The following is a 23,764-nucleotide window of genomic DNA, read 5'->3' as shown; positions in this document are numbered from 1 at the left end:
ATATCGAAAAGTAATTTAGCATTAAAATCTTGAATGAGAAATAATAATCGGCAATGACAACGGCTTTTCTGAAATTATTAAATTAAATTAGGAATAGAGGGTGCGATGTACGTATACATGTATGTCAATTGTGATAAAGCAAATGAAAACAACTAAATGCGAGTTTATAAATTAAATGAAATTTCAATAATTGGAATTGTATACGTAGAGTAATTTACGTAAAATTTCCGTTCTAATCATATCGCTAAAATGTGAAAACTATCGTACGGTGTAAGCAAGTACATTGTACATATTATTCAAATACGTATACAATATTGCGAGAAAAGACACAGCGAGAAATATAATGATAGAACGCATGCGCTTGTTTTCTTTATCGCGCGAATATAAGTGGCGTGTACATATATCGCAGAGGTATATCCGTGTGTACATGAGAATAAAGAACGAAAGGAGAAGATTGCGTCGGGTGTGCTTACGTTCAATGAGATTCGTCGATGTCGAATGTGGTGGGTGCTGGATGATCGATGGGAAAAGCAAATGAAACGACAGGGTTTGTGGTTGGTACCGCGAGATGTCGTGAGTTTAGGATACTACGAAGCAGAGAAACGCCGCGCGCGGCTCGCATAGTTCGTCAGAGTAAACACACAAGTACGATTTTGGACGACAGGCACCTCGTGCGCTACCACTGGCAGAAAGTTGGAGAGGAGGTTGTGTTGAAAGAGGAAAAGATTGGAAAATAATATCTGTTAAAAGGAAGTGTTTGTAAAGTGGATGGTGGTAAGAGATCGGTGAAGGGTGATGATATGTGACGGGGATAGAGATCGGCGGTGAGGGCATTGTCAGTGAAGGTACATATTGTCAAGACGTTTAATGTGCGCGGTGCGGGCGCGTGGTACGCTCGAAGCGGCCACAAATGAAGAAGTGGGAAGCGACGGTGAGGGTGGTAGAGAGGGAAGATGTCGAGTGGCTCGGCCTCGAAACTCGTGAACGGTGAGAATAAGAAGGAGAACGTTCACGGGTACGAGTACGGGAATAGGAAAGAAAACGAGAGCGGCGCTGCTGGCAGCACTGCCTTTTCCATAGTTGCTTTAGCTGGTGATACTAGTAACGCTACTACCACTGCTACTGCGACCACTACTTCTACTACTACTTCTTCTTTTACTACTACTACTACTACTACTGCTGCTACTATTACTACTACCACCACCACCTCCACTACCACCACCACCACCACAACCACCACCACCACCACTACCACCACCACCACTACTACTACTACTACTACTACTACTACTACTACTACTACTACTACTACTACTACTACTACTACTACTACTACTACTTCTACTACTATTACTACTACTACTACCGCTGCTGCTGCTGCTGCCGCCGTTACTATTACTACTACTACTACTACTACCACCACTACTACTACTACATCTACTACTACTACTACTACTACTACTACTACTACTGCTACTACTGCTATTACTACTACTACGACTATTACTACTAGTAGTACTACTACTACTACTAATACTAATACTACTAATACCACTACTTGTACTAACACTACTACTACTACTATTATTACTGTTGCTGCTGGTGGTATTGTCAGTGCTGGTGCTGGTGCTGGTGCTGGTGCTGGTGCTGGTGCTGGTATTGGTACTGGTACTACTGTTTCTAGTGCTACTAGTGAGAGCGGTAGTGGTAGTGGTGGTAGTGGTTGTTCCACCAGCAGTGATAACGGTGACAGTGGTAGTAATAGTGGTGTCTGTGTTACCGGCTTGACCGCCGAGGGCGTCGTCGGCGTGGAGTTTTGTGACGTGAATTCCGATCTGAAGATACCGGAGAATCAGGGAGCGATACGTAACGAAAAAGATGTGAACACGAGAACGAAATACAGTGAAATCGAATTTGAAGAGACGCACACCGGAAGGTGTATAGAGACGCCAATCGTCAATCTCACCACCACTACCACTACCACCACCACTACCACCACCATCACCATCATTGAGCACGACGATCGAGCGACTACGGCCGTTTCTGCTCCTTGTTACGAAGAAGACGAGGAAGAAGATAACGAGGAGGACGACGACAACATGGTCGCGGCGATGAACGAACACTTGTCTACCACGTCGGCGACCAGCGGCGTTCGAAGTAACACGGTCTCGACTACCAGCACCACTGTTAATTCTGTCGTTAACCAGAACAATAGTTGCTCCCGTACTGAATTCGAAAACGTCGACGAGGATGGTAAACCAGCCGCTGGAATACTCAGTTTTCCCTGTGATTTCGATCACATGTACGCCAGCATGACAGATAGCGGAGCTCCGGCAGTAGCCACTGCCACCTCCACTCTTGGTGTCAGTCCTCTTCGAGGTAACGAACCACGTCAGAACGATCTCACAGAAGTCAAACATCTTAAGGAACTCTTGCTTCTTCATCTTGATTTGATTCAACAACAGTCTGAACAAATCGTGACGAAGGATAAGCTCTTAGCAGCTCTACGACAGGAAAATGAAACGGTACCTTCCTTTCCTTTGCTTTTAATCTTCTCGTCTCAATGTTAACGCGTATCTCAATGTTCGTGTTAATTTACAATTATTTCATTTCCTCTGGGACTCTCTCTTTTTTGTCATTTCTTTTATTACTAATTTACTATTACCACGCGAGCTGCATGTTTATGACGATAAGATGCATTGCAAAGTACCCGCGTTTATGTTCGTGTGTCAATATCTTTGCCCTTCCCATTCTTTCAACTCTGCTTTCCCGGTTCTTATTCCTCTTTCTTTCATTGGTCACTCGAACGTGAAGGTCAGACGTAACGTTACCGCATGATGGCGCTGTTTTGTATAGAACCGTAACTTCGAAACAACAAGCACGTTATACATATGTAACTTCTGTTTGTTTCTCGCGGGCAATCTGCCTTTCCGGTGACGATACTCTCACTATGGAAAATAAAAGATCTTTAAATAAACGGATTTTTTGAAAGAATCGATCAATTTTCGCGACACTATTGTCGATAATATCACTCTCGCTAATACTTTGTGTTATCTATACGTATATATGATCAATCGCGAGAATGATCATGCCTGGGATTCGGAAAGAAATCAAAACTCGACCGACCTATCGTTTGTTGACAGTAAATAAAGTTGTTTAAACGAATACTGCGTAATTTCTGTGATTATTCATTTGTGAATGTTTGTGTTTCTGAATGAAAAAATGGAAAAAATAATTCATTCTAATCTTCCTACATGAAATTTTTTGTATTTAGTTGTATTTACATTTTCCGTGCAATGTATGGAATATATTCGTCGTGTTTATTATTATTTAAGTAATAAATCTCGATTTTATATCTGTATTTAATTAATTGATTAAATGTTTAAATTTATATTTGTACAATTCCAATATATCAGAGCTATAATTTTCATTAACATTAATGCTGTAGAGATACGCGTTATTTTGACGGAACTTGCTTATAAATGTGTGTCTGTGTTATAGCTTAAGCTGCGGTTGGAGCGTATGGACAGGCGTGTAAATTTGCAAAAGCTCAGATCAGAAAACAATGAAAATTCCATTGCATCAGAGCACATAGGAGCTTGCTCGTCTCCAACTATTAATTCTGTGAACGTGCCATCGACTAGTGAACTTCACAGGAATATTCAATCTGAGAATAGTAATTCTCAATACAATGAAAGCTTTAAGATACGTTTAAATACCAGTGGTGGCATTACCACTGTCAAACAGGAACCAAATGATAATCAAAGTAAGCACGAGACAAAAATAGAAGCTGGTAATGATATTAGATTAGAGTGGGAAGAGAAGAAGAAAAGAAGAACAGACTCGACGTCACTATCCAGTGGAAGCAAAAGGAAAAGGGGTGTTTCATGTTCGTCTACGATTAGCAACGACACATCCTCTACGGTACAAGATAAGCCATTAACTCAAGAAAATAACAGGAAAGGTGATAGGAAAGGGAAGCCATTAACAAAAAAGGAATCCTTCCTTACTACAGAGGAACATTATTATACAGCTGTTGGAGATCCCAATTATACATTAAATTTAAAAGAACCTAATTTAGTAGAAAGTAATACCTCGTTAGAAGTTCCAAATTGGAGGGTAAAGATATATACAAGCTGTTATACGATGGAGGGAACTGAAAATTTGGATGATGAAATTTTTAACAAAAGACATTTAAAGTTAGAAAATGATGAAAGGAGGAGAAAAAGATGGGATGTACAAAGGATAAGGTTTGTATCGTGTTACCAAAGTAATACAAAGTATCGTTACTGTATTTTGTTTTGTTCCAACCATTCCACCGTTTCAATCAAACTTATACAGCCGGTTGATCATTAAATAAATTTCAATAGTCAGATGAACTTCCATTTTTAGAGAACAGAGACATATTGAAAAATTAAAACAAAGACAAGAAAGGCAGAACCATCAAGCAACGTGTTACAATACGAATCATACCGGGCCTTGCCCGTCTGCTGTCGAAGAAGAAGCTGTATCGTCGTTGTGGCCTGATATAGAACAAATACAAAGTCTTCAAGTGGATCCCCAGTTACCTGTTACTGCATTTGGTACTCCTATTCCTAGTTTCACCCCAAGGTAAATTAATAATGTATTAATAACTATGTCCTACAGTCGTACTGATTCATATTGGTTATATCATTTGTTTTATAATTACAGTGAATTTTCTTTACCTTGGTCAAATATGTCACGATCGAACAGTCGTCGTCCAAAACGATCAACAGGTAGAAGAAAATCTACCAGAAGATAAACGTTTTACGACAGTGGACAGGATTATTTTTGTCTTATCATTTTTAATCTTTGTTATAGATATGCTCCCTCATATACATTTGTTTTTTTTTTCTTTCTTTTTTCTAAAATCATATCTTTTTTATTACATGAAATAGGAGCACCAAAGATATTTTTATTACCTTTTTTTAAAACAAAATTCAGGAAAGATGACTATACTTGACAGGAGTACCTATAATACAATGCTTTTTATTTCTTACTTACTCATTCGTGTTTATTAAAGCTTGATCAAAAGATATTGATCTTATAGTTTGTTCAAATCTATAAGAATCATTTTATTTGTACGACTGTAATTTGATATTGTCGCAATTTTGTAGAAATATTATTCATTTATTCAATTTTAATTAATATTTATTAAATATACTTATAAAATCTTATTTGGAATTGTACAGACTGCAATGGACATAAATAATCAGATTAAGTGTATTTTCTTGCAATTAACCGGATAAAATGTAAATTTAATTAAACATGCAGAGCACAAATGCATTGAAGATATGCATACTCAGTGATAAACTATTACAAAATTAATATTATATACAAATAATGCAATTTATTTGAAATTCTTCGTAGCCCTTTTCTTTAATTTTGGCTGTAAAACTAATTGGTGTCAACAAAAAATATGTTCCATGATTAATATCAAAGATTCAGTAAAATTACAAATTATTCATGTAATTTTTTTTTTTTTATGAATAATGCAAAAGAAAAGTGGGTACGACGTCCACTTGAAAATATTAAAATGAAATAAACTTCTTTAATAAATTTCTTTTCAGTTTTAACATTAATTACTAAAGATATATCTTTGTTCCGCCTTCTTCTTTTCTATTTTTTTCTATCTCATTGTTAATTTCTTTCTAAATTTTACCCTAGCGTTTAATTACAATTGTCGAAAATTCTTTCAGTAAAACGCACTAATTTATTATGCATGTACTTTAATTGCATTATTCTATTTTATCATACATGACAAGTAATGGGGTACTCAATTCAACCGTCCATAAGAGATGGTCAGCATTTCGTAAATTGAAATGCTCGACGTTAAAATACGGTGAACATAGCGATTATAACTTGTAAATAAAAAGAAACATCTTTCCAATTATACATAAGTTTTTGTTTACTATTTTATTTATAGTAGTGCGCACTACTGATGACTAGACATCAAACGATTATATTTTGTTTACAATAAACAGAATAAGAAAGAGTAGCGTCTTTTAGGTATGTTAAGACATAGCATAGAATTATTTACGTTGTTCTCGTTAATTCGATTTTACGCATTGAAAGCTCTTTCAAGCATACCAAAGACGTAAAATAATGTCATATACTTTTCCGTTTTAAAACTAATAATTTCATAAAACATACGTGTGTGTGTATCACACTTTGATACACAAAATCTCATAACATTTATAAATATTATGATTACTATTTGCAACAACATAAATTTTTGTGCTATTCACATTATTTGAATTGTTCAAAATATAATTTTGAAAACATAAATGAATGTTAGGCATGAAGTACCTCTTGTTAAGTTTTAACGATTACATAAATTGTTTCGGAATTTCGTGATATTGTTGTGACTTTCGAATTAACGAGATTGTGACAGCCTACGTAATTGTCATGTGTATAGCATGTATATACGTTTACTTTATTTTTTGTGTGCGCGCGCGTGTGCGTGCGTGCATACGTGCACGCATATGTCTGATATACCGTATGCGTGCAACTATAAAGAAATGTATATGATTTTAACTGGATCGATGTATATATAGGGTGGCTCATTTATTTTGATCATGCAAAACATTTCCGTCATTTTTAATGACAAAGAGAACTATAAAAAAAAAAAGGTTGTTTAGTTCAGCGTAACAATTTTTTAAGATCGCAGTTTTCAATGCTTGTCTTTTTAATGAATTAAAGACATATTATAGAGAATAGTTTTCAATGATAAAAGAATCGTTATGAGTTAATTTATATCTTTTATCACTTTATTACTTTCTATGCATAACAAGCACAACTTGAAAAACAACTAAAGTTTTATAAACTGTGGTCTTAAAAGCTTTACTGCGATGATAAAAATTTCTTCTTTGAACTAGACAACTTTTTTCATTTTTTATTTTTGTATAATATTAAGGTATTAAAATAAATGAATCATATATATAAGGGAATGAATGACTGTATGCGTGTTTTACAAAATATATTTATTATATTGTGTACTATATATAAATATTATATATTATAGTACACATATTATTGCTCTACATACAGGTCGTTCCATAAGTAGTGGATCACTGCTTAAGATTATACATAATAGTATTAGCAATATAATTTCAGTCGAATATTTCGGCTATCATAGAGGTACAAGAGCATTTACATTCTAAACGTATTTCGTATGTTAGTATGCGAATCCGTTTGTTTCTAAACAAAATGAAAAGATATTAAAATAAATAATGTATAAAATAATAAGAATAAGGAGAGAGAGAGAGAGAGAGAGAGGTAAAGAGGAGAAAAAGGTACGGTCCATTAGCAACTTATGAAATGACCTGTATATAATAGAAATTATAATTTAGAAATAAGAAATGTCAAATAAATAAAATTATTTCTTACAAAAACATTCTGATAAATGTTAGAAACTAATTATCCTATAAATAAATCGAAGTTTTCAAATAAATATTAGGTGACGCGTTGTGATGTAAAATTTTGCATACAGAGTAAGTTAGTTTTATTACGACACAATATCGATTTATAATTTTTCAATTGAATATAGTCAAATTTCTTTTGAAACCTCTTGAAAACTCTTTTGGAATGGAGAATTAGAAACACTTTCTGTGTACAATAGACGGACCCGATTCGTCGTATTCTTGCTTAGAAATCCACATTTGTTGGAAGGTGCTCAAACTGGCCAAGATCGAGCCACCGATCCAGACCGAGTATTTCCTTTCTGGAGGCGCGATTATCTTGATCTTCATTGTAGACGGAGCCAGTGCCGTTATTTCCTTTTGCATCCTGTCCGCAATACCTGGATACATAGTGGTTCCGCCCGATAAGACTGAATTGGCGTATAAATCCTTACGAATATCGACGTCACATTTCATGATTGAATTGTAGGTGGTTTCATGTATTCCACATGATTCCATGCCGAGGAAGCTTGGCTGAAACATTGCTTCTGGACACCGAAAACGTTCATTTCCAATAGTAATTACCTAAAAACAGCATCAATTAGTTCGTTGATTTAAATATTTTACTCTCAAACTTTCAGTTCCTGAATAGAACCGTTAAAAAATAATAGATCGTTAAAAAATTAAACATTATATATAAGTCAGAATTACCTGACCATCCGGTAATTCATAGCTTTTTTCGAGGGCACTTGAGCCAGCGGCCGTAGCCATCTCCTGTTGAAAGTCCAAAGCAACGTAACACAATTTTTCTTTAATATCTCGAACAATTTCACGCTCCGCGGTCGTAGTAAAAGAATATCCTCTTTCCGTTAGGATCTTCATGAGGTAATCTGTTAAATCGCGGCCGGCCAAGTCCATACGTAAAATTGCATGTGGTAACGCATATCCTGAATCAAATAGGATTCTTCATTCGTAACAGCAATTATAATTAATGTATACAGGATTCTTCCACTTTTCGGTCTTATAACCATTTGGAAGGATATTGTCATAAACGTTTATTAAAACTAAAACTAACACTACATTTGCGTACATTACTACACGTGATATATGCCAATAAAAATGTTCATTCTGATAACAATTTCCGTTATTCGTGCAACATGTATTCATATACAATAAAATGAATGCCCTCTTCTCAAGTATTTTATACAAGTTATATAAATTGGATAAATTTTAGTTTTTAGACAAACTTTACAAATAAATGAATTAAACGAATTATATTTCTCGTTAATAGTTAATACGTAAAGGTATGTATTTTATCGCGATAAAAATCATGACGTAAATTCGTATAATTTTTTCAGGAAACAGTTTTTTTTAAATTAACGTTACCTGTACATAAATATTATATGTACAATGATATCTCGGATCAAATCAAATGAACCGTTTTGCTTTTGTAATATTCACTAAAGAATGAAATATAAACGAAATAATATAATTTCCAGAAATAATCATCCTATTGATCGAAATGATAAATATACATGTATATGTATAACGACACGTACCCTCGTAAATCGGTACTGTGTGTGAAACACCATCTCCGCTATCTAGAACAATGCCTGTAGTGCGCCCTGAAGCGTAAAGCGATAAAACAGCTTGTATAGCGACATACATTGCTGGAGAATTAAAAGTTTCAAACATAATTTGTGTCATCTTTTCTCGGTTAGCTTTAGGATTCAAAGGAGCTTCGGTCAATAGAACAGGATGTTCTTCCGGAGCGATTCTTAGTTCGTTATAGAATGTATGATGCCATATTTTTTCCATATCGTCCCAGTTTGTTACAATGCCGTGCTCGATTGGATATTTAACAGTTAAAACACCCCTTTTACTTTGTGCTTCATCTCCCACATAACTGTCCTTCTGTCCCATACCAACCATGATTCCCTGTATATCATTTTTTATTGTTTTCAGAACAAATAAATAATATGATAAGTATCCATTCTTTCTTATAAACTTTGAAACAACATGATTTTACAAATGTAAATGCATTGAATTTTAAAGATACTATAATCTTGAAGGTTTTGAAGGTTTCATGGTAATTCCGATATTAAATTAGAACAAATATTATCTTATACTAATATAAATGTACATGACAGTATGTATAAATAAATTTAGCTAACGATTTATAATAGATCATATTTAAGATATTGTTAGTTTTACCTGATATCTAGGTCTTCCAACAATGGAAGGGAATACAGCACGCGGAGCATCATCTCCTGCAAATCCTGCTTTGCACATCCCTGATCCATTATCTACTACTAAGGCTGCTACATCGTCGTCACACATTTTAAACTAAAAGTATTTATGTCGCTCTTCTGATTTTTGTAGATATAAAAGGAAATATTAATCTTGATTGCCAAAAACAGCAAATAGCTTATTTGTTTGACTAGATTTTGCACTACCTCGACAGTGCATTGACTCTTCTAATATTGTTTCTGCTGAAGAATGGAGCTGCTTTATATTAATGCCCCCTCTTTTACTACCTCTATGCATTCATGCCTGTATATTAAACAGTTTCTTGCACGTCAATGAACTAGTGTACATTTCAGCTAACATAATGTGAACCAATACGATTTAAGCTAATATAAAACAATTTTTGGTTCCAACATTTTTATAATTTCCAACAAATATTCCCCCCTTATTGATATCTAATCTCTCTATTCAATCTAAATGCCAGCTTTTTTATTTTTTACATTTGTTATATTTACAGGATAGAAATTGTTAGCCAAAAAAGAGTTCAACTTCTTTAGTTTCTTAAGAATTTCTAAAATCTGTATGACGATATTAATCCTATACTTAACAAAACTGCTGTAATGAATATTTTTAATGATAATGTTTAATTAGCTTTTAACATACGTGTACTAATGAAGAGATTATTTCTAAACTTTCATGGAGTTTATATATAAAGTATAGCATAAAAGGTATTATCTTGTCTCTTTGGCAATATTAAATACTTCTTAGCAAAATACAATTTGGATTGTAATAATCCATAATCCATTTATATTTATGAGCAAGCAAATTCTACTTATCAATGAAAGCGAAAACCAACTTATATGTCCATTAAATACAAACGAATTGACAGAATATACAAAATAATGATAAAGCTTAAATAATGATAAAGCTTATATAGTAGAAAAATATGTTATTTTTATTGTTATAAGTATGTATATCCAGTTTATTTCAAATTCTAACTTTGTGGAAACATTTCTTATACATAGATATACAAATGTGAGTAATTTTAATAATAGAAACAAAATATGTATCTTACAAATAATTTGTCTTTTATGATATGAGGTATTATTTGCATATTTAAAATGCATATATATATATATATATATATATATATTTTTTTCTTTTTCATTAATTTAGCGAATGCTCTAGTTTAAAATGCAGTTCGTTTACAATTAAACAGTTATACACATAGGCATCTGTTAAAGAAAATTTCATGCAATTACTAGGAATTTTCGTTTAATTCGTCCTCAAATAAATATTCATAATTGTATTTAAAAAACTGCGCGTGTATGTGTTCTACAAATGTTTATTTTTATTTTAGCTTTATTTCGTTTCAGTTAATTATTTACAGAAAATAGAAATTTCAGTTTACTAAGCCTTCCAGAATTAACGCATTTTAGAGATTCACTGTTCCATAGAATGACCACTATACAGAATCTCGTTATAATCGGTGTATTACATTCCTTAATTAACTGTTCGACTAATGTTTATAATTAGGCCGTGAAATTAAGTATCTGGTTTGATTTTAATTTGCTGTGTATCCTATTTTCAATCGTGTTTTTTGGTGGAAAAATGATAAAGAATGTAATACCAAATTTATTACAAATTATAGAATATAGGTGTAAATATTTTTAGCTACAATTTACATGGAGTACTACTTTTCCATCATTTTTCGTATCCTCTTAAGAACTCTGAGTCCTTTTTTACATTGACTAGTCTTTAATTTCTGTATTTACAGATGAATGTACAAACATTAGCCATAAAAATATAATCAACACATATATTTTTAATTTATGAATTTTATTTATCCCAAAGACCAATCTCTTTCATTCTTGTTTGGAAATATTTTTCCAAAGCATTAGCGCATCGATAGTACTCGGTATCAGGACTATTATACAAGCGACAGTTAGTGAAAATTCGTGTCATGTCTGCAATAAATAATCTTCTTGTAACATAATATCTAGCTTTCAATCGATCAGTCATAGTTTTGAGATCTGAAAAGTAAAATTTTTCATTCTTTCCCTATTTTGTACGATTTATTATGTTTTGAATCTTTGTACTCAATTCTTGTACTCACCCATTGGATATTTAATATGATCGTAATAATCTGGCACTTCATTCTTATCCACAGGCTTTAAAAATGGCCATGCTGTACTATGATTTTTTACGCTATTTAAAACATTTTTTAACGCATTATACAAAGAATCAGTGATATCCAAGCATGCTTCCATTGGTTCTGGCCCTTGAGTTCCTTTAGCTACTCCTCTTGTTCTTGTCTGAGTATAACTTTTCCAACCGGTTTCACGAATACCAGGTATAGATTCAACTGGAATTCCCCTAACGCCTTCTTTGAAACATGTTAAACCAGGGTGAACTTTTTGTATCTCTTGTTGCCTTTGATGAATCAACTTTTTAATAATTTCTTTCTGTTTTCGTATCACAGCCGTAAATTCAGTATACACAATTTTCGCATTCAATTCGCAATGCATTAATGTTGCTCCTTCATAATCCTTAATATATCCTTGATACATTGACCGAGGTAATTTTATATCTTTACTAAAGCCCTGCTTTTTGAAATATCCGATTGCAAATTCATCGGCGAATGTAAGGAAATGTAATATATTATTTTTTATATGATAGTCTTTAAGCATGTTCATTAAGTGTGTACCATAGCCTTTAACTTGCTCTTGGCTTGTAACAGCACAAAATACTATTTCTGTAAAGCCCTGAGTAGGAAACATTCGAAAACAGATACCACCAATTGGTCGACCATCTTTTATTAGAGCTAGTGTTTTATGCTTCCTATAAATAAAGAAAATATTATAAATCGTGAAAAATATATCTATTTTATTATCCAGGTCACTTACGGATCAAAGACTAATTGAGATATGTATTCTTTTGGCATTCTAGGTAATTGATGGCTAAATACGTTATGCAGTCCAATTAACCAAAGCATTGTTTGTTTAGAAACTGGCTGCGTTAAACTGTTCCCAACAACGTGAAATTCTATAATCTTTCTGCTTTCCTCGATCTTAGCAGTTTCATCTCGTGGAACATTTGGAGGGAATACTGCGTCAGGCCCGCACATGTAATTAGGATCGTTAATAGTCGCTATAATTTCAGCAACTGTTTCTTCTGATAAATCTTCAAAAATTTCTTCATTCTTTCTTCTTTTCACGTCTGAGCGGCCTTCGGAGTGTGATCTTTTTTCATGAATTTTCTTCATGCCAGGACTTATGTTAATTGTTGTATAGTTATCTTTATCATTTGGTGGAACTGTGACTTTTTCAAATTCACCGGTTCTTCTTCCTTGACTTGCTTTTGATTCCAATGCAGATTGTAAATAAGTAGGAGGTACTTGTTTAAAATCAGGATCCCAGATCGGAGAATTATCCGAATAAATCTCTGCTTCTAACATTGATAGGAACCTTAAATTGTATAAATATATTACATATTGCATATACGTTATATATCTCATCGATTAATGAAGTAACACAGATAAAATAAAAACAGAAATTTTTACATACTTTGGAAAATGTGTTAAGACTATTACTCTTTTCTCTGGTGCTAACTTATCTCGTTCACTGTGACATTTATCTAGCAATTGCCTGGAAACTGGCTTAAAGACAGCTTGGACGAACGTTCGTCCAAAAACTAAAGACGTATCGTAATGAGGTAATGAGTCACAAAATGCTGGTATATGACAAAATACAAGCCAACGAGTATGATTAATCTTATATGCAGGAGCTTCTTCCGCACTGATTGTGCCTCTTCTAGCACTAAGTGGATCAAAGTTCCAATGGTTCAAACAATGCAGAAACATCTTAGCCATATCGCACATAGCTTGCATGTCTCTCTGCGGCAAGTGACCATATTTATAAGCAACAAAATTCATTACTGCTTTTGCTATACTAGGTCGTTCAAAAGGTGGTTGTCCTAAAGGACCTTCTATCATAGGTTTAGTCATAGATTGTATACATTTTCTTAGAAGCTTATATAAGTAGAAATAAACTTTCTTTGTGTCAGGATCTTCTTCTTTCTGTAAACCTAGGAAAATATTGTCAGCGTCTATAACCATACATAATAATTTATTGACCTCTTCTTCTGATTGATTAGTCAAATGTGAAACATGATTTTCTAAAACATGCTTGCAACTTTTACAAGGGTCAAAAAAATTTATAATAGGTTGTTGTGCATCATTTTTAGAAGATTTAGTTAGTAATTGAGAATTCTTCCATCCAATGCATTTGCAATCTTCAATTTTACACGCGCTATATGTTGCAATTTTTAATATTTTTTTCATTTGTGGTAAATTTAACATCTGTTGTTTCCTTTGTTGTATTCTTTGTAAATTATTTTGTCGGCTGCTCTGTTCCTGTGGTCTGACAGTATTTGATTCTCTACTATTTCCTGCATGTTGTGATGTACTAGTTACACATTGACCAGTTTCCTCTAGCGACTGTAAAGTTGAGTTACGATTTCCTTCTTCAGTTGTCATACTTTTTCTAAATAAAAGGGTGAAAGGAAATGATTTTTGGCTTTATATAAAATAAGAAAGTGATTAGCTTTTGAAATGAAAATATATAAGTAACGGATGCATCGTAAACTTACACCGCATCAATGACCCTGTAAATGTATAAATTGTCAATACATTTAGACTGTTAATAGTAAACAATACTGCTATTGTATATCTTTGATATAGTTAAATGTTATAAAACTAGAGAAAAGATTCATAAAACAGATATAACACTTATATTTGTATGTAATATACGAGGCTCGACGCTTATTTACATCATAATGAGCATAAAGGTTAGGAAATAAAGTGAAATTAAATTGAACATAGCGCCATCTATTTCACAAATAGAAATTAATCCTCTCTTTCATTCAACGTCCAAGAAGGTTCTAAAGCTCTCCTCGTGTAAGTACGTCGATCAATCTTTATCTTATATTAGATGATATATATGATACAAACTACATTATTTCTGTTATAAAATATTCGAGATATCTTTTAAATGTTATTTCAATTACAATTTCAAATAATTGTTCAAATGTACAATTCCAATGAAAATTTGATAGCGTGTTTTGATTACATGATTCATGTCTGATAAGTCACGAGTAAGTACTTACATACTTACTTAAAAGGGTCTTCGTACCTTTTCAGTTTTGTATTACAGTATCAATCGTATCTTATCTTATTTTCTCCGCAATAGGTATTTAATATACTTATACTTAAAAATTTTAAATAAAGATATACAACGGTGTATATTACGAAAGTTTGATATTGCGATAAAAGATTTCTAAAAAGATTGCGTTAACCATATTTTCGGTTTAATTGTACATCAGCTCAGCGTAATATTGGAAGGGACTTATAAATATAATTTTGTTCTTGTTAGTATAACAAATTACAACGAAGAAAGTAAAGTTGCAAGAATTATGGCTACTTGGGATGGTTCTTATTCGGGACCAGATGACCAAAATTATTGTCAAATGTATCCTGATCAAAGCGTACCTGGGCCTGCAACAGGAAATTGGACATTATTTTCTGATAATATAAATAACGATTATTTACAACCTAGTCGTGAGTTCTACGTACAAAATGAACCTATATTTGAACAGAATAGTCCAAATGCTTTCTATCATTCGAACACGAATAATGTTATGCCAAGTTTGTTGACTACAACCAATAATTATCATGGGCATGTAATAAACCCAGTAGGAAATACACAAGTATTAAATAGCGAGGAGTACTTCCCAAATGTTGTTAAATCTCAACAAGGCTACGTATCTAATGACTCTTGGAAATATGACAACAATCTAACGAAGGACGAAGATAAATATGTCTCTACAAAGAGAATTAAGGAATCTTCAGGCAGCGCAGTCAATCACTCAAAATTACATGTCATGGCTGAAGAGTTTGTGCCAAGTAATAGAGGATATGGTGATAGAAGTAAAAATAAAGAATTAGAGAATACAAAATCTACTAACGATGCAAATGATTGTGTCAAGGATAATGGCATGATATCAGATAAATACTTCTTTTGTAATGAGAGTAGGCATGAAGGTAAATATAATAACAAAAAATGTTCTAATTATAAACACAAAGAAAGACATCAGGATCAGTGTTACAAAAAAGATGCATATACAAATTCCTATCAACAGCATGTCAAAACTTCTCATAAACTTCAAGGTAATAAATACTTTACTAATAAGTATTATGCAGGAAAATCACAAGTAAATTCAAAAGTTATAAATGAAAATGCATTGGATCAATGTTCAATGACTAATAGTGCTACATGTAATAATAAAAATGATCCTGTAATAAATTTGAATAAAGGAGAATCATCATCAAGTATCAATGTATGTTCAAATAAAAATAAAAATTTTTCGAATGAGGTTAATGATAAAAGAACTATCATTGGTGATAATAATGTACAAGGTGATAGCATACAGCAGCCCAAAAATTCGATGAAGGAATTTACTTACTATAATCCTGGCTTCAAACAGACCTACAATAATCATAGAAATTTAAGAAAATATCAGTATAATGATAGATATAACAGGGAAGAAAATTTTTATAAAGAAAAGCGACATCACTATCCAGGATATGGTAGAGAAAATTATAATAAAGAGGATAAATTTAAAGTAAAAAATGACATGTGCAGTAATGGAGAATGTAACGAATATAAAGAATGTTTTAATGAGAGAACTGGATTAGAAGCAAAAGAGATAAAAGAGAAAAGGCACAATTATCAAGGATATAATGGATTTAAAGAACATCATAAGGAAGCTAAACTAGAGATCTTTAAAGAGAAAGATAAAGGTAAATATTATGTATCTGAAAATAAAGAGAAAGGAAATGAACATTGGAGAAATAAAAGGGAAATTAACGAAAGAAATAATATTCAGAAACGGGGACAAAATAGAAAGTCACCAGTTGGTACGTATGTAAGTTGGTATTTCCTATGCTATGTTGTATTTTTAACATGATAATAATGCAGTTTCATAATTTTATTGTGCAGATGATGATTCAAGTCAAAGAGAAAGACTAGCAGAACAGTTGAATAGAGGACAATTAGAATGTTTAGTATGTTGTGAGTATATTAAACAGAGTGATTACGTTTGGTCATGTTCTAACTGCTATCATGTTTTGCATCTGAAATGTATTAAAAAATGGGCAAAGTCATCACAATCTGGTAAATATAATAATAGAGTTATAAGCTGGATAAGTGTTTTATTAAAAGTTATTATTAAATTGTAATAATTCCAATAATTCTTATATACTATATACTATATACTTATATACTATATACCATATTACAATGATTCTTTATATACTATTTGTATAGAAAATGGCTGGAGATGTCCAGCATGCCAAAATGTTAACTTAGTAATTCCTGAAGATTACTTTTGCTTTTGTGGCAAAACAAGAGTACCTGAATGGAATCGTAGAGATGTTGCACATTCTTGTGGTGAAATTTGCGCTAGAACATTATCCAAAAATAGTTGTCCGCATAAGTGCACTCTTCTATGTCATCCTGGATCTTGTCCACAATGTACAGCAATGGTAACAAAATATTGTGGCTGCGGTAAAACTCAGCAAACAGTACAGTGTAGTACTCAGAAATTATTGCTGTGCGAGTCTACATGTGGTAAAAATTTAAAATGTGGCCGGCATAAATGTCAAAGTAAATGCCATCATGGAGAATGTGCAAATTGCGAAGAAACAATAACGCAAAGTATGTAATTTAAATATGACATAATGTAAATTAAAGTATTAAATTTCATTCTGATAACATATTTATTTTCAGAGTGTTATTGTGGCAAAAGTACAAAAGAAATAACTTGCCAGAGTAATATTTCGTTTACATATTCTTGTGGAACTATTTGCGGTAAATTGTTAGAATGTGGTAATCACACTTGTACAAAATTGTGTCATGCGGATGCTTGCGAATCCTGTTCTTTAACTCCTGACAAAATTACAACTTGCTGCTGTGGGCAAACACCATTAATAGATAAGAGACAAACTTGCTTAGATTCAGTCCCGGTCTGCGACAAAATATGTTTGAAAAATTTGAAATGCGGGCAACCTAGTGAGTGTTTCGTCTCAAATTGAAGGTGCATGGGATTGTTCATAAAATACAGTAAAAATTTATGATATAATATATTGTCTGCAGATAATCCTCATAAGTGTAAAGCGAAGTGTCATGTAGGAGATTGTCCTGTTTGTGACTTAATTACCAATGTTAGATGCCGCTGCGGAAATATGGATAGGGAAATAGCCTGTAAAGATTTGATATCAAAAGCTGACGATGCACGGTGTGAAAAGCGGTGTATAAAAAAAAGATCTTGTGGGAAGCACAAATGTAACCAACTGTGTTGTATAGAGATAGAACATATTTGTCCATTAATATGTTCTAAAACTTTAAGCTGTGGGAGGCATAAATGTGAACAAAGCTGTCATAAAGGTATTAAATTACGTTAATGATAATATTAATATTAATTTTGAAATTCAATCGCAAAAATGAAGTAAAAATCGTAAAAATTATACTGTACAATAAAGAGTAAAAGAAACTAAGATTTGTACCCCCTCAAAAAAAAAAAAAAAAAAAAAGAAAAAAAAAGAAAAAAAGAAAAAGAAAAGAAAAAGAAAAAAAGAAAAAAAAAAAAGAGTTAACGAAATTAATAGATTAATATAAAACATTATATTAAAATAGGAAGGTGTCAACCTTGTTGGCGAAGTAGTTTTGATGAATTATACTGTGAATGCGGGGCTTCTGTGATATATCCTCCCGTTCCTTGTGGGACAAGAAGACCTACATGCGACAGGCCTTGCTCTCGACAGCACTCTTGTGGCCACGAAATATTACATAATTGCCATAGTGAATTAAACTGTCCGCCTTGTACCGTTCTTACTCAAAGATGGTGTCATGGCAAACATGAGTTACGAAAGGCTGTACCGTGCTATGTTAACGAAATTTCATGTGGTTTGTCATGTAACAAGCCCATATCCTGTGGCCGACATAAATGCATTACTATTTGTCATTCTGGGCCATGTGAAAAACCAGGACAACAATGTTCTCAGCCTTGTACTGTTCAAAGGGAACTGTGTGGACACATCTGTGCTGCTCCGTGTCACGAGGGTAAATGTCCAGACACACCTTGCAAGGAGATGGTTAAGGTAATTAATTGAATATGTTTTCAAAATGACATTCACGACTTGATGATACATAAGATCTCTGTATAATTAAGTTTAAAGTTTGCATTAATATATTGGCTTTCTAAATTACTAATAAAAATCTTTTTATACGTAGGTGACGTGTCAGTGTGGGCATAGGACTATGTCGCGTGTTTGCGCCGAAAATTCTAAAGAATATCAGAGAATAGCAAGTAGCATATTAGCTAGTAAAATGGCTGATATGCAATTAGGTCATTCTATTAATTTGGAAGAAGTATTTGGTCAAGGAGCAAAGAAGCAGAATCAGTTAAAAACTTTAGAATGCAATGATGAATGTAAAGTAATAGAACGAAATAGAAGATTGGCGTTGGGTTTGCAAATTGTAAATCCAGATTTAAGTGGAAAATTAATGCCTAGATACAGTGATTTTATGAAACAGTGGGCTAAAAGGGATCCTCATTTTTGTCAGATGGTTCATGACAAATTAACCGAGTTGGTTCAATTAGCAAAAACCTCTAAACAAAAATCACGCAGTTATTCCTTTGATAGCATGAACAAAGATAAACGTCATTTTATTCACGAGTCTTGTGAACATTTTGGTTGCGAGAGCCAGGCGTACGATCAGGAGCCAAAAAGAAATGTTGTTGCGACTGCTGTAAAAGATAAGGTAATGCACATTTTACGTTTAACTAGCAGAATTGAACTTATAATTTAATTTTCTGGTATTATGTTGAAATTTATTACAGTGTTGGTTACCTAGTTATAGTTTATTAGAGATTGTACAACGGGAAAATGGTCAGAGAAAAGTTCCAGGTCCAATGTTAAATACTACAAAGGCTAATGGGTCCGTGAAGTAAGTAAAATTAAGTAAATCCAGCATTTCCAAAATCTGTCACGTAGTTTTAATAAATTAATAATGGGTTTGTATATCGGGTTGGCAACTAGTTGAGTTGATTTTATCAATACCACCTAATGACAAAATCAGCAATCACTTAGTTGTCAACCCGATATTAATTTCAAATTATCCATTTGTTCTTTTTAGGACAATATTATCACTGCCTGCGAAAAAGATTCAAAAGCCAGAAACAACATTAAGCATAAAAACATCAGAACCAGAAATAGATTATTTTGATTATAAGGGTTAAGATTACTATCTCCGTATTACATAAAGTGTAAGTAATATAGGCGATAAAATTAATATCATAATTAGAAAAAATGCTGTTAAATATAACGGATTAACTAAACATTTTAATAATATTTATTCTTTGTAACACACACACAGACACGCACGCACACACGCACGCACGCACGCACGCTACCATAATATATGTATACATATATGTAGAGTGACCCAGATAAATGGGATCACCTAAGCATTTGCCTTATTTATTACTGTTGTATGAAAAAACTTTTCAGTACAATTCAAGGGCCACATGCAACGGTGAAAACAGCTCTATTTCATGGTCATTTTTCTTACAAGATTACAAGTGGTGGACATCACCATTTTTCTTTTTTTTTTTATTTTATAAATAGAACTGTACATATTTATTTTTCCATATCCTTATAGAGCACGAAAAAAAAAAAAAAAACAAATTCAATGACCTTAATAGCTATCTTCATGCCGTTTCCATCACTTAATCTTCAGATACTTGTGTTTGAATTGTACATAAGTGATATTTAATTATGTTCAATCGTGTCAATGGTAAAATAAATGAATGCAAAATTTCCGACTCCAGAGCAGAATTTTCTAACTTTTAAGTTTAACTTATTAGTGCCACACGTCATAACTGTTATAAGACAAATTTTTAAAGTTACTACATGGTATAAGAGTGAATGTCTTCGATTAAAAAATTTTGATTACAAATAATCATTATAAATGATTAAGATTTTCTTTGCTACCGTTAATCATTACCGATGACGAGAATTTTATTTTGATTACGAATAATCTGTAAATAGTTCATCGCAAGTAGCCGTCATTTATAAACAGAGAACGTTAAAATCAGCATCGTGTTAAATTTTTTAGTCGGTGTAGTAATTACGTTGGGCCACGAAGGTTCATAAAGTGATGTAGTAAACAACTTGAAGTTTGTACGGCGTGCTTCTTTGGCCTGAAATTGGCGCAGTAAAGATCCGAAGTCCGTCACGATTCTGGCCAATAGGGCCCATATATATGAAAATTGAGCTCTTCTATTGGCGCAATGTATTGCGGAGTGAAATCGAGGGTGCTTATTGGCGCAGAATATCGTCAAAGTCAAATCGAGCGCGCCTATTGGTGCGAAATATTGGAAAGTCATAGTTACTCGGAGAAACGTACCGTGGGGTGATGTTGTACTCTTGATAATCGCGGAGCGAAAATTCGTACCGTCGAGCGTTATCCTGTCATTATTAGTACTTTTATTTCAAGTTTACCAGCATTTCTACACTTCTATCTGCTTCATTCAAATAGTACGTTCGTATTTAATCGCTTATTGATTATAATCTTAGTAAAATTAAGTAGTATAACGAAATTTTCTTTTACTTTCATCGTTGACTGCGTATTTGACAGGTTATAGTCATCATATTACCGGTCTTTTAGATAGAATTTGGGTTCTATTATTACTTTATTCCGCTGTAATTAGTTTCATTGCTTTAAATTATTGGTTTATTATACATTTATTCTTGACTGTATTTCGATTGGTTGGAATTATCTATAATTCGCATTAACGACCTTTGGGGGAGACTTTGGATTTTATCGTCGCTTTATCTCGCTATAATTTGTACTGTTATTGTTAATTACTGATTTTGTCATACATTTATTTGAAATTGTCGTTTTTCTTTTGTGCAGATTATTGGCTGGTCACGTGACTGAAAGGATAGAGGTTCATCGCATCACGGACGACGCCACAGGCAATTAATAATCGATAATTCGAACTGATACGAAATGGACGCTACAGATGATTATTAATAATCGAGTCGTTGATTTCTCATGCAGATTTAGTAATGATCGAGGTATTAGAACAAAGCAGACGTACGTATGTAGACGATTATTTTTTCTTCTTATTGAATCAATGAATTGAATCAATATTTGCTACGTAATTGCTATACAACTTACGATTGGTATATAATGACATCATTATTTTATAGATAGTTGCATAATTTGTTGAAAATATTAAGACGAAGGAAAAACGCTTAAAGAAATGAAATTTTGAAACTGTTTCGGGTATATAGATTAAACGGATGTACTTATTAAGTGATTAATGTTTTTATATCAATATATAGAAAATTATACGTATCATTTGATTGTTATTAGAAAAAAAGTCTGCTGCAAAATTATTATATTTTTATGTATTCGAATGAGAAAATTGGTTTATTATTATTTATTATCGGTATATTAAAGGGTCTGAACAAGATATATTGAAATAGGTTTCTGTGCAAGATTAAATATACACTCTAATCACTAATCACTTCGGACATGTCTATGTAAGGATATTTTAATTTATTAGAAGCATCGTCATCGAGTCTTTATAAGGTGGAACATAATATATTAGCAAATACCATATTTCACATTCCGATAACGAACATTCAGAATTGAATTTATCCTGATGAAATGATATTATATTTTAAAAGATTAATAAAGATTGGGAGATATATTAGAAAATATCTTGCAATACATAAACGGTGTTTGAAATATAACACAGTATATCCCATTTTCTTAATATGTATATGTAATAGCTGTTTGTTGGTGAGAAATGAATAATAATCGGTATATAGTGTATATATTTCGAAAATCAGCCACTCCTTCCCCCTATCGTTGCCTGTTAATACAACTTTTCTTCAAAACATATTTCTAACCGCGCGCAATCCGCAATACGCTAGAGTCGGCGTTTGCCGCGTAATGACATTTTTTATATTTTCTAGAGCACGATAGCTGTTGATAGTTGTAAATTTAATTGGAACAGTTATACGCGAAATTAGAATTTCGCGACAGGCAGATTTTGGAATCGAAGCGACAAGTTTTCAACGCTGCTTTCGCATTTTCAAAAGGTTGTTTGCATTAATATTTAATTTTTATTCAATAAGTTAAATAAATTACCCATTCACTGTCAATTTGTCTGTTTCGTAATGGAATTTCAATAATCCAGAGAGTCAGTTATTTGGACGAATCGTTACGTAGACGCGTTTTCGCATGTTCAACCTGTCTCAGGAAATTTTATTTGAGCAAATCGACGGTGAAGCTGGCCACGAAGTATTTGTAGTAGTATTAGTTGTGATCTGTTTGTTAGCCGACGTGTATGTCGGTTCATCGTCATTGTTGGGCTAACCGCGGTCTTTGCAATTAGCGTTGCGGCTCTAAATTTCGCGTTACCAATTACAGTTGCGAATTAGAAGATTGTTCTTAGTATTTCCTATGGTGAATAATTATTAGAATATGAATTTGTCGCGTTTTCTTTTATTTTAAAGGTTATTTCAAACGACGTTAATTTTGAACTAATTTCGTAGCGTTGCGATTTCTGACTATCGCGTATAGTTGAAGTAGTTTTGTTTTCTTTTTTTTTTTTTTTTTTTTTCTCCTCATCTATACGTTCTCATACGTAGCGTTGCGCCTATGAAATGCCCAAATTTCTACCACTGGGACTACTCCTCGATCACTCGATGCAGCTAGGACAGTTGCACAGAGGTGGTCGAGCATCAGCTGTTTCGTATCTGGCTGCACTTAGACATCTCGATATTACAGCATCCCACTGCGGTGTATACTTTCGCGAATTTTTCGCGTAATTACATGTATATCGCATTTCAAGAAAAATGGGAGCAGATATATTAATATGTTTGAATTACTATTGGTGGTACTATGATATAAATAATTTCCTAACAAATGGAAAAGAATGCAAAGTAGTGATAATGA

General features: G+C 33.0%; 4 protein-coding genes across 9 annotated transcripts; 2 read left to right on the top strand and 2 right to left on the bottom strand.

Annotated features, from left to right (window-relative positions):
* Positions 1–354: 354 nt before the first annotated feature.
* Positions 355–7,417, top strand: LOC100644735 (male-specific lethal 1 homolog). The gene is made up of 5 exons (XM_003399664.4): positions 355–1,178; positions 1,698–2,525; positions 3,502–4,250; positions 4,393–4,611; positions 4,693–7,417. The coding sequence occupies exons 1-5, from the start codon at positions 954–956 to the stop codon at positions 4,781–4,783; spliced, it is 2,112 nt and encodes a 703-aa protein (XP_003399712.2). The 5' UTR covers positions 355–953; the 3' UTR covers positions 4,784–7,417.
* Positions 7,418–7,508: 91 nt separating this feature from the next.
* Positions 7,509–10,849, bottom strand: LOC100645887 (actin, clone 403). The gene is made up of 4 exons (XM_003399674.3): positions 9,636–10,849; positions 8,981–9,359; positions 8,133–8,368; positions 7,509–8,006 (listed from the first exon to the last, which is right to left on the bottom strand). Exons 1-4 carry the CDS (start codon positions 9,759–9,761, stop codon positions 7,617–7,619), a joined length of 1,131 nt encoding a protein of 376 aa, XP_003399722.1. The 5' UTR covers positions 9,762–10,849; the 3' UTR covers positions 7,509–7,616.
* Positions 10,850–10,997: 148 nt separating this feature from the next.
* Positions 10,998–14,459, bottom strand: LOC100648411 (histone acetyltransferase KAT2A). The gene is made up of 5 exons (XM_003399696.4): positions 14,319–14,459; positions 13,235–14,212; positions 12,575–13,135; positions 11,785–12,509; positions 10,998–11,701 (listed from the first exon to the last, which is right to left on the bottom strand). Exons 2-5 carry the CDS (start codon positions 14,203–14,205, stop codon positions 11,508–11,510), a joined length of 2,451 nt encoding a protein of 816 aa, XP_003399744.1. The 5' UTR covers positions 14,206–14,212; positions 14,319–14,459; the 3' UTR covers positions 10,998–11,507.
* A 48-nt stretch (positions 14,460–14,507) lies between these two features.
* On the top strand, positions 14,508–22,636 carry LOC100647077 (protein shuttle craft). 6 transcript variants are annotated; one of them, XR_007226033.1, is made up of 12 exons: positions 14,508–14,625; positions 15,101–16,644; positions 16,727–16,900; positions 17,054–17,443; positions 17,516–17,797; positions 17,882–18,172; positions 18,422–18,885; positions 19,019–19,549; positions 19,629–19,735; positions 19,925–20,054; positions 20,299–21,327; positions 21,707–22,636. XR_007226033.1 is itself a non-coding variant. In XM_020866037.2 (11 exons), the coding sequence occupies exons 2-10, from the start codon at positions 15,141–15,143 to the stop codon at positions 20,025–20,027; spliced, it is 3,846 nt and encodes a 1,281-aa protein (XP_020721696.2). In that variant the 5' UTR covers positions 14,508–14,625; positions 15,101–15,140; the 3' UTR covers positions 20,028–20,054; positions 21,707–22,636. The 6 variants fall into 6 exon arrangements, 1 of the variants encoding a protein (XP_020721696.2); XR_007226034.1 differs by having other exon boundaries at positions 19,925–21,327; positions 21,707–21,889; positions 22,006–22,636; XR_007226030.1 differs by having other exon boundaries at positions 19,925–21,327.
* The last annotated feature ends 1,128 nt before the right edge of the window (positions 22,637–23,764 follow it).

Source organism: Bombus terrestris, chromosome 12, assembly GCF_910591885.1.
Source record: "Bombus terrestris chromosome 12, iyBomTerr1.2, whole genome shotgun sequence".
NCBI classification, from domain to species: Eukaryota; Metazoa; Arthropoda; class Insecta; order Hymenoptera; family Apidae; genus Bombus; species Bombus terrestris.
Note: the sequence above shows the minus strand (reverse complement) of the source record. Positions and strands in the feature narration are given on the sequence as shown.

Coding starts and splice junctions, on each gene's coding strand:
- LOC100644735 (XM_003399664.4), top strand. CDS start 954: ATGTCGAGTGGCTCGGCCTCGAAACTCGTGAACGGTGAGAATAAGAAG. Junction 1,179..1,697: donor CTACTACTACTACTACTACT/GCTGCTACTATT, acceptor GCTACTAGTGAG/AGCGGTAGTGGTAGTGGTGG. Junction 2,526..3,501: donor TACGACAGGAAAATGAAACG/GTACCTTCCTTT, acceptor TCTGTGTTATAG/CTTAAGCTGCGGTTGGAGCG.
- LOC100645887 (XM_003399674.3), bottom strand. CDS start 9,761: ATGTGTGACGACGATGTAGCAGCCTTAGTAGTAGATAATGGATCAGGG. Junction 9,360..9,635: donor TTGGAAGACCTAGATATCAG/GTAAAACTAACA, acceptor AATGATATACAG/GGAATCATGGTTGGTATGGG. Junction 8,369..8,980: donor CACAGTACCGATTTACGAGG/GTACGTGTCGTT, acceptor TATTTGATTCAG/GATATGCGTTACCACATGCA.
- LOC100648411 (XM_003399696.4), bottom strand. CDS start 14,205: ATGACAACTGAAGAAGGAAATCGTAACTCAACTTTACAGTCGCTAGAG. Junction 13,136..13,234: donor GTCTTAACACATTTTCCAAA/GTATGTAAAAAT, acceptor ATACAATTTAAG/GTTCCTATCAATGTTAGAAG. Junction 11,702..11,784: donor TCATATTAAATATCCAATGG/GTGAGTACAAGA, acceptor TTTACTTTTCAG/ATCTCAAAACTATGACTGAT.
- LOC100647077 (XM_020866037.2), top strand. CDS start 15,141: ATGGCTACTTGGGATGGTTCTTATTCGGGACCAGATGACCAAAATTAT. Junction 18,886..19,018: donor CTTGCAAGGAGATGGTTAAG/GTAATTAATTGA, acceptor TTTTATACGTAG/GTGACGTGTCAGTGTGGGCA. Junction 19,736..19,924: donor AAGGCTAATGGGTCCGTGAA/GTAAGTAAAATT, acceptor TGTTCTTTTTAG/GACAATATTATCACTGCCTG.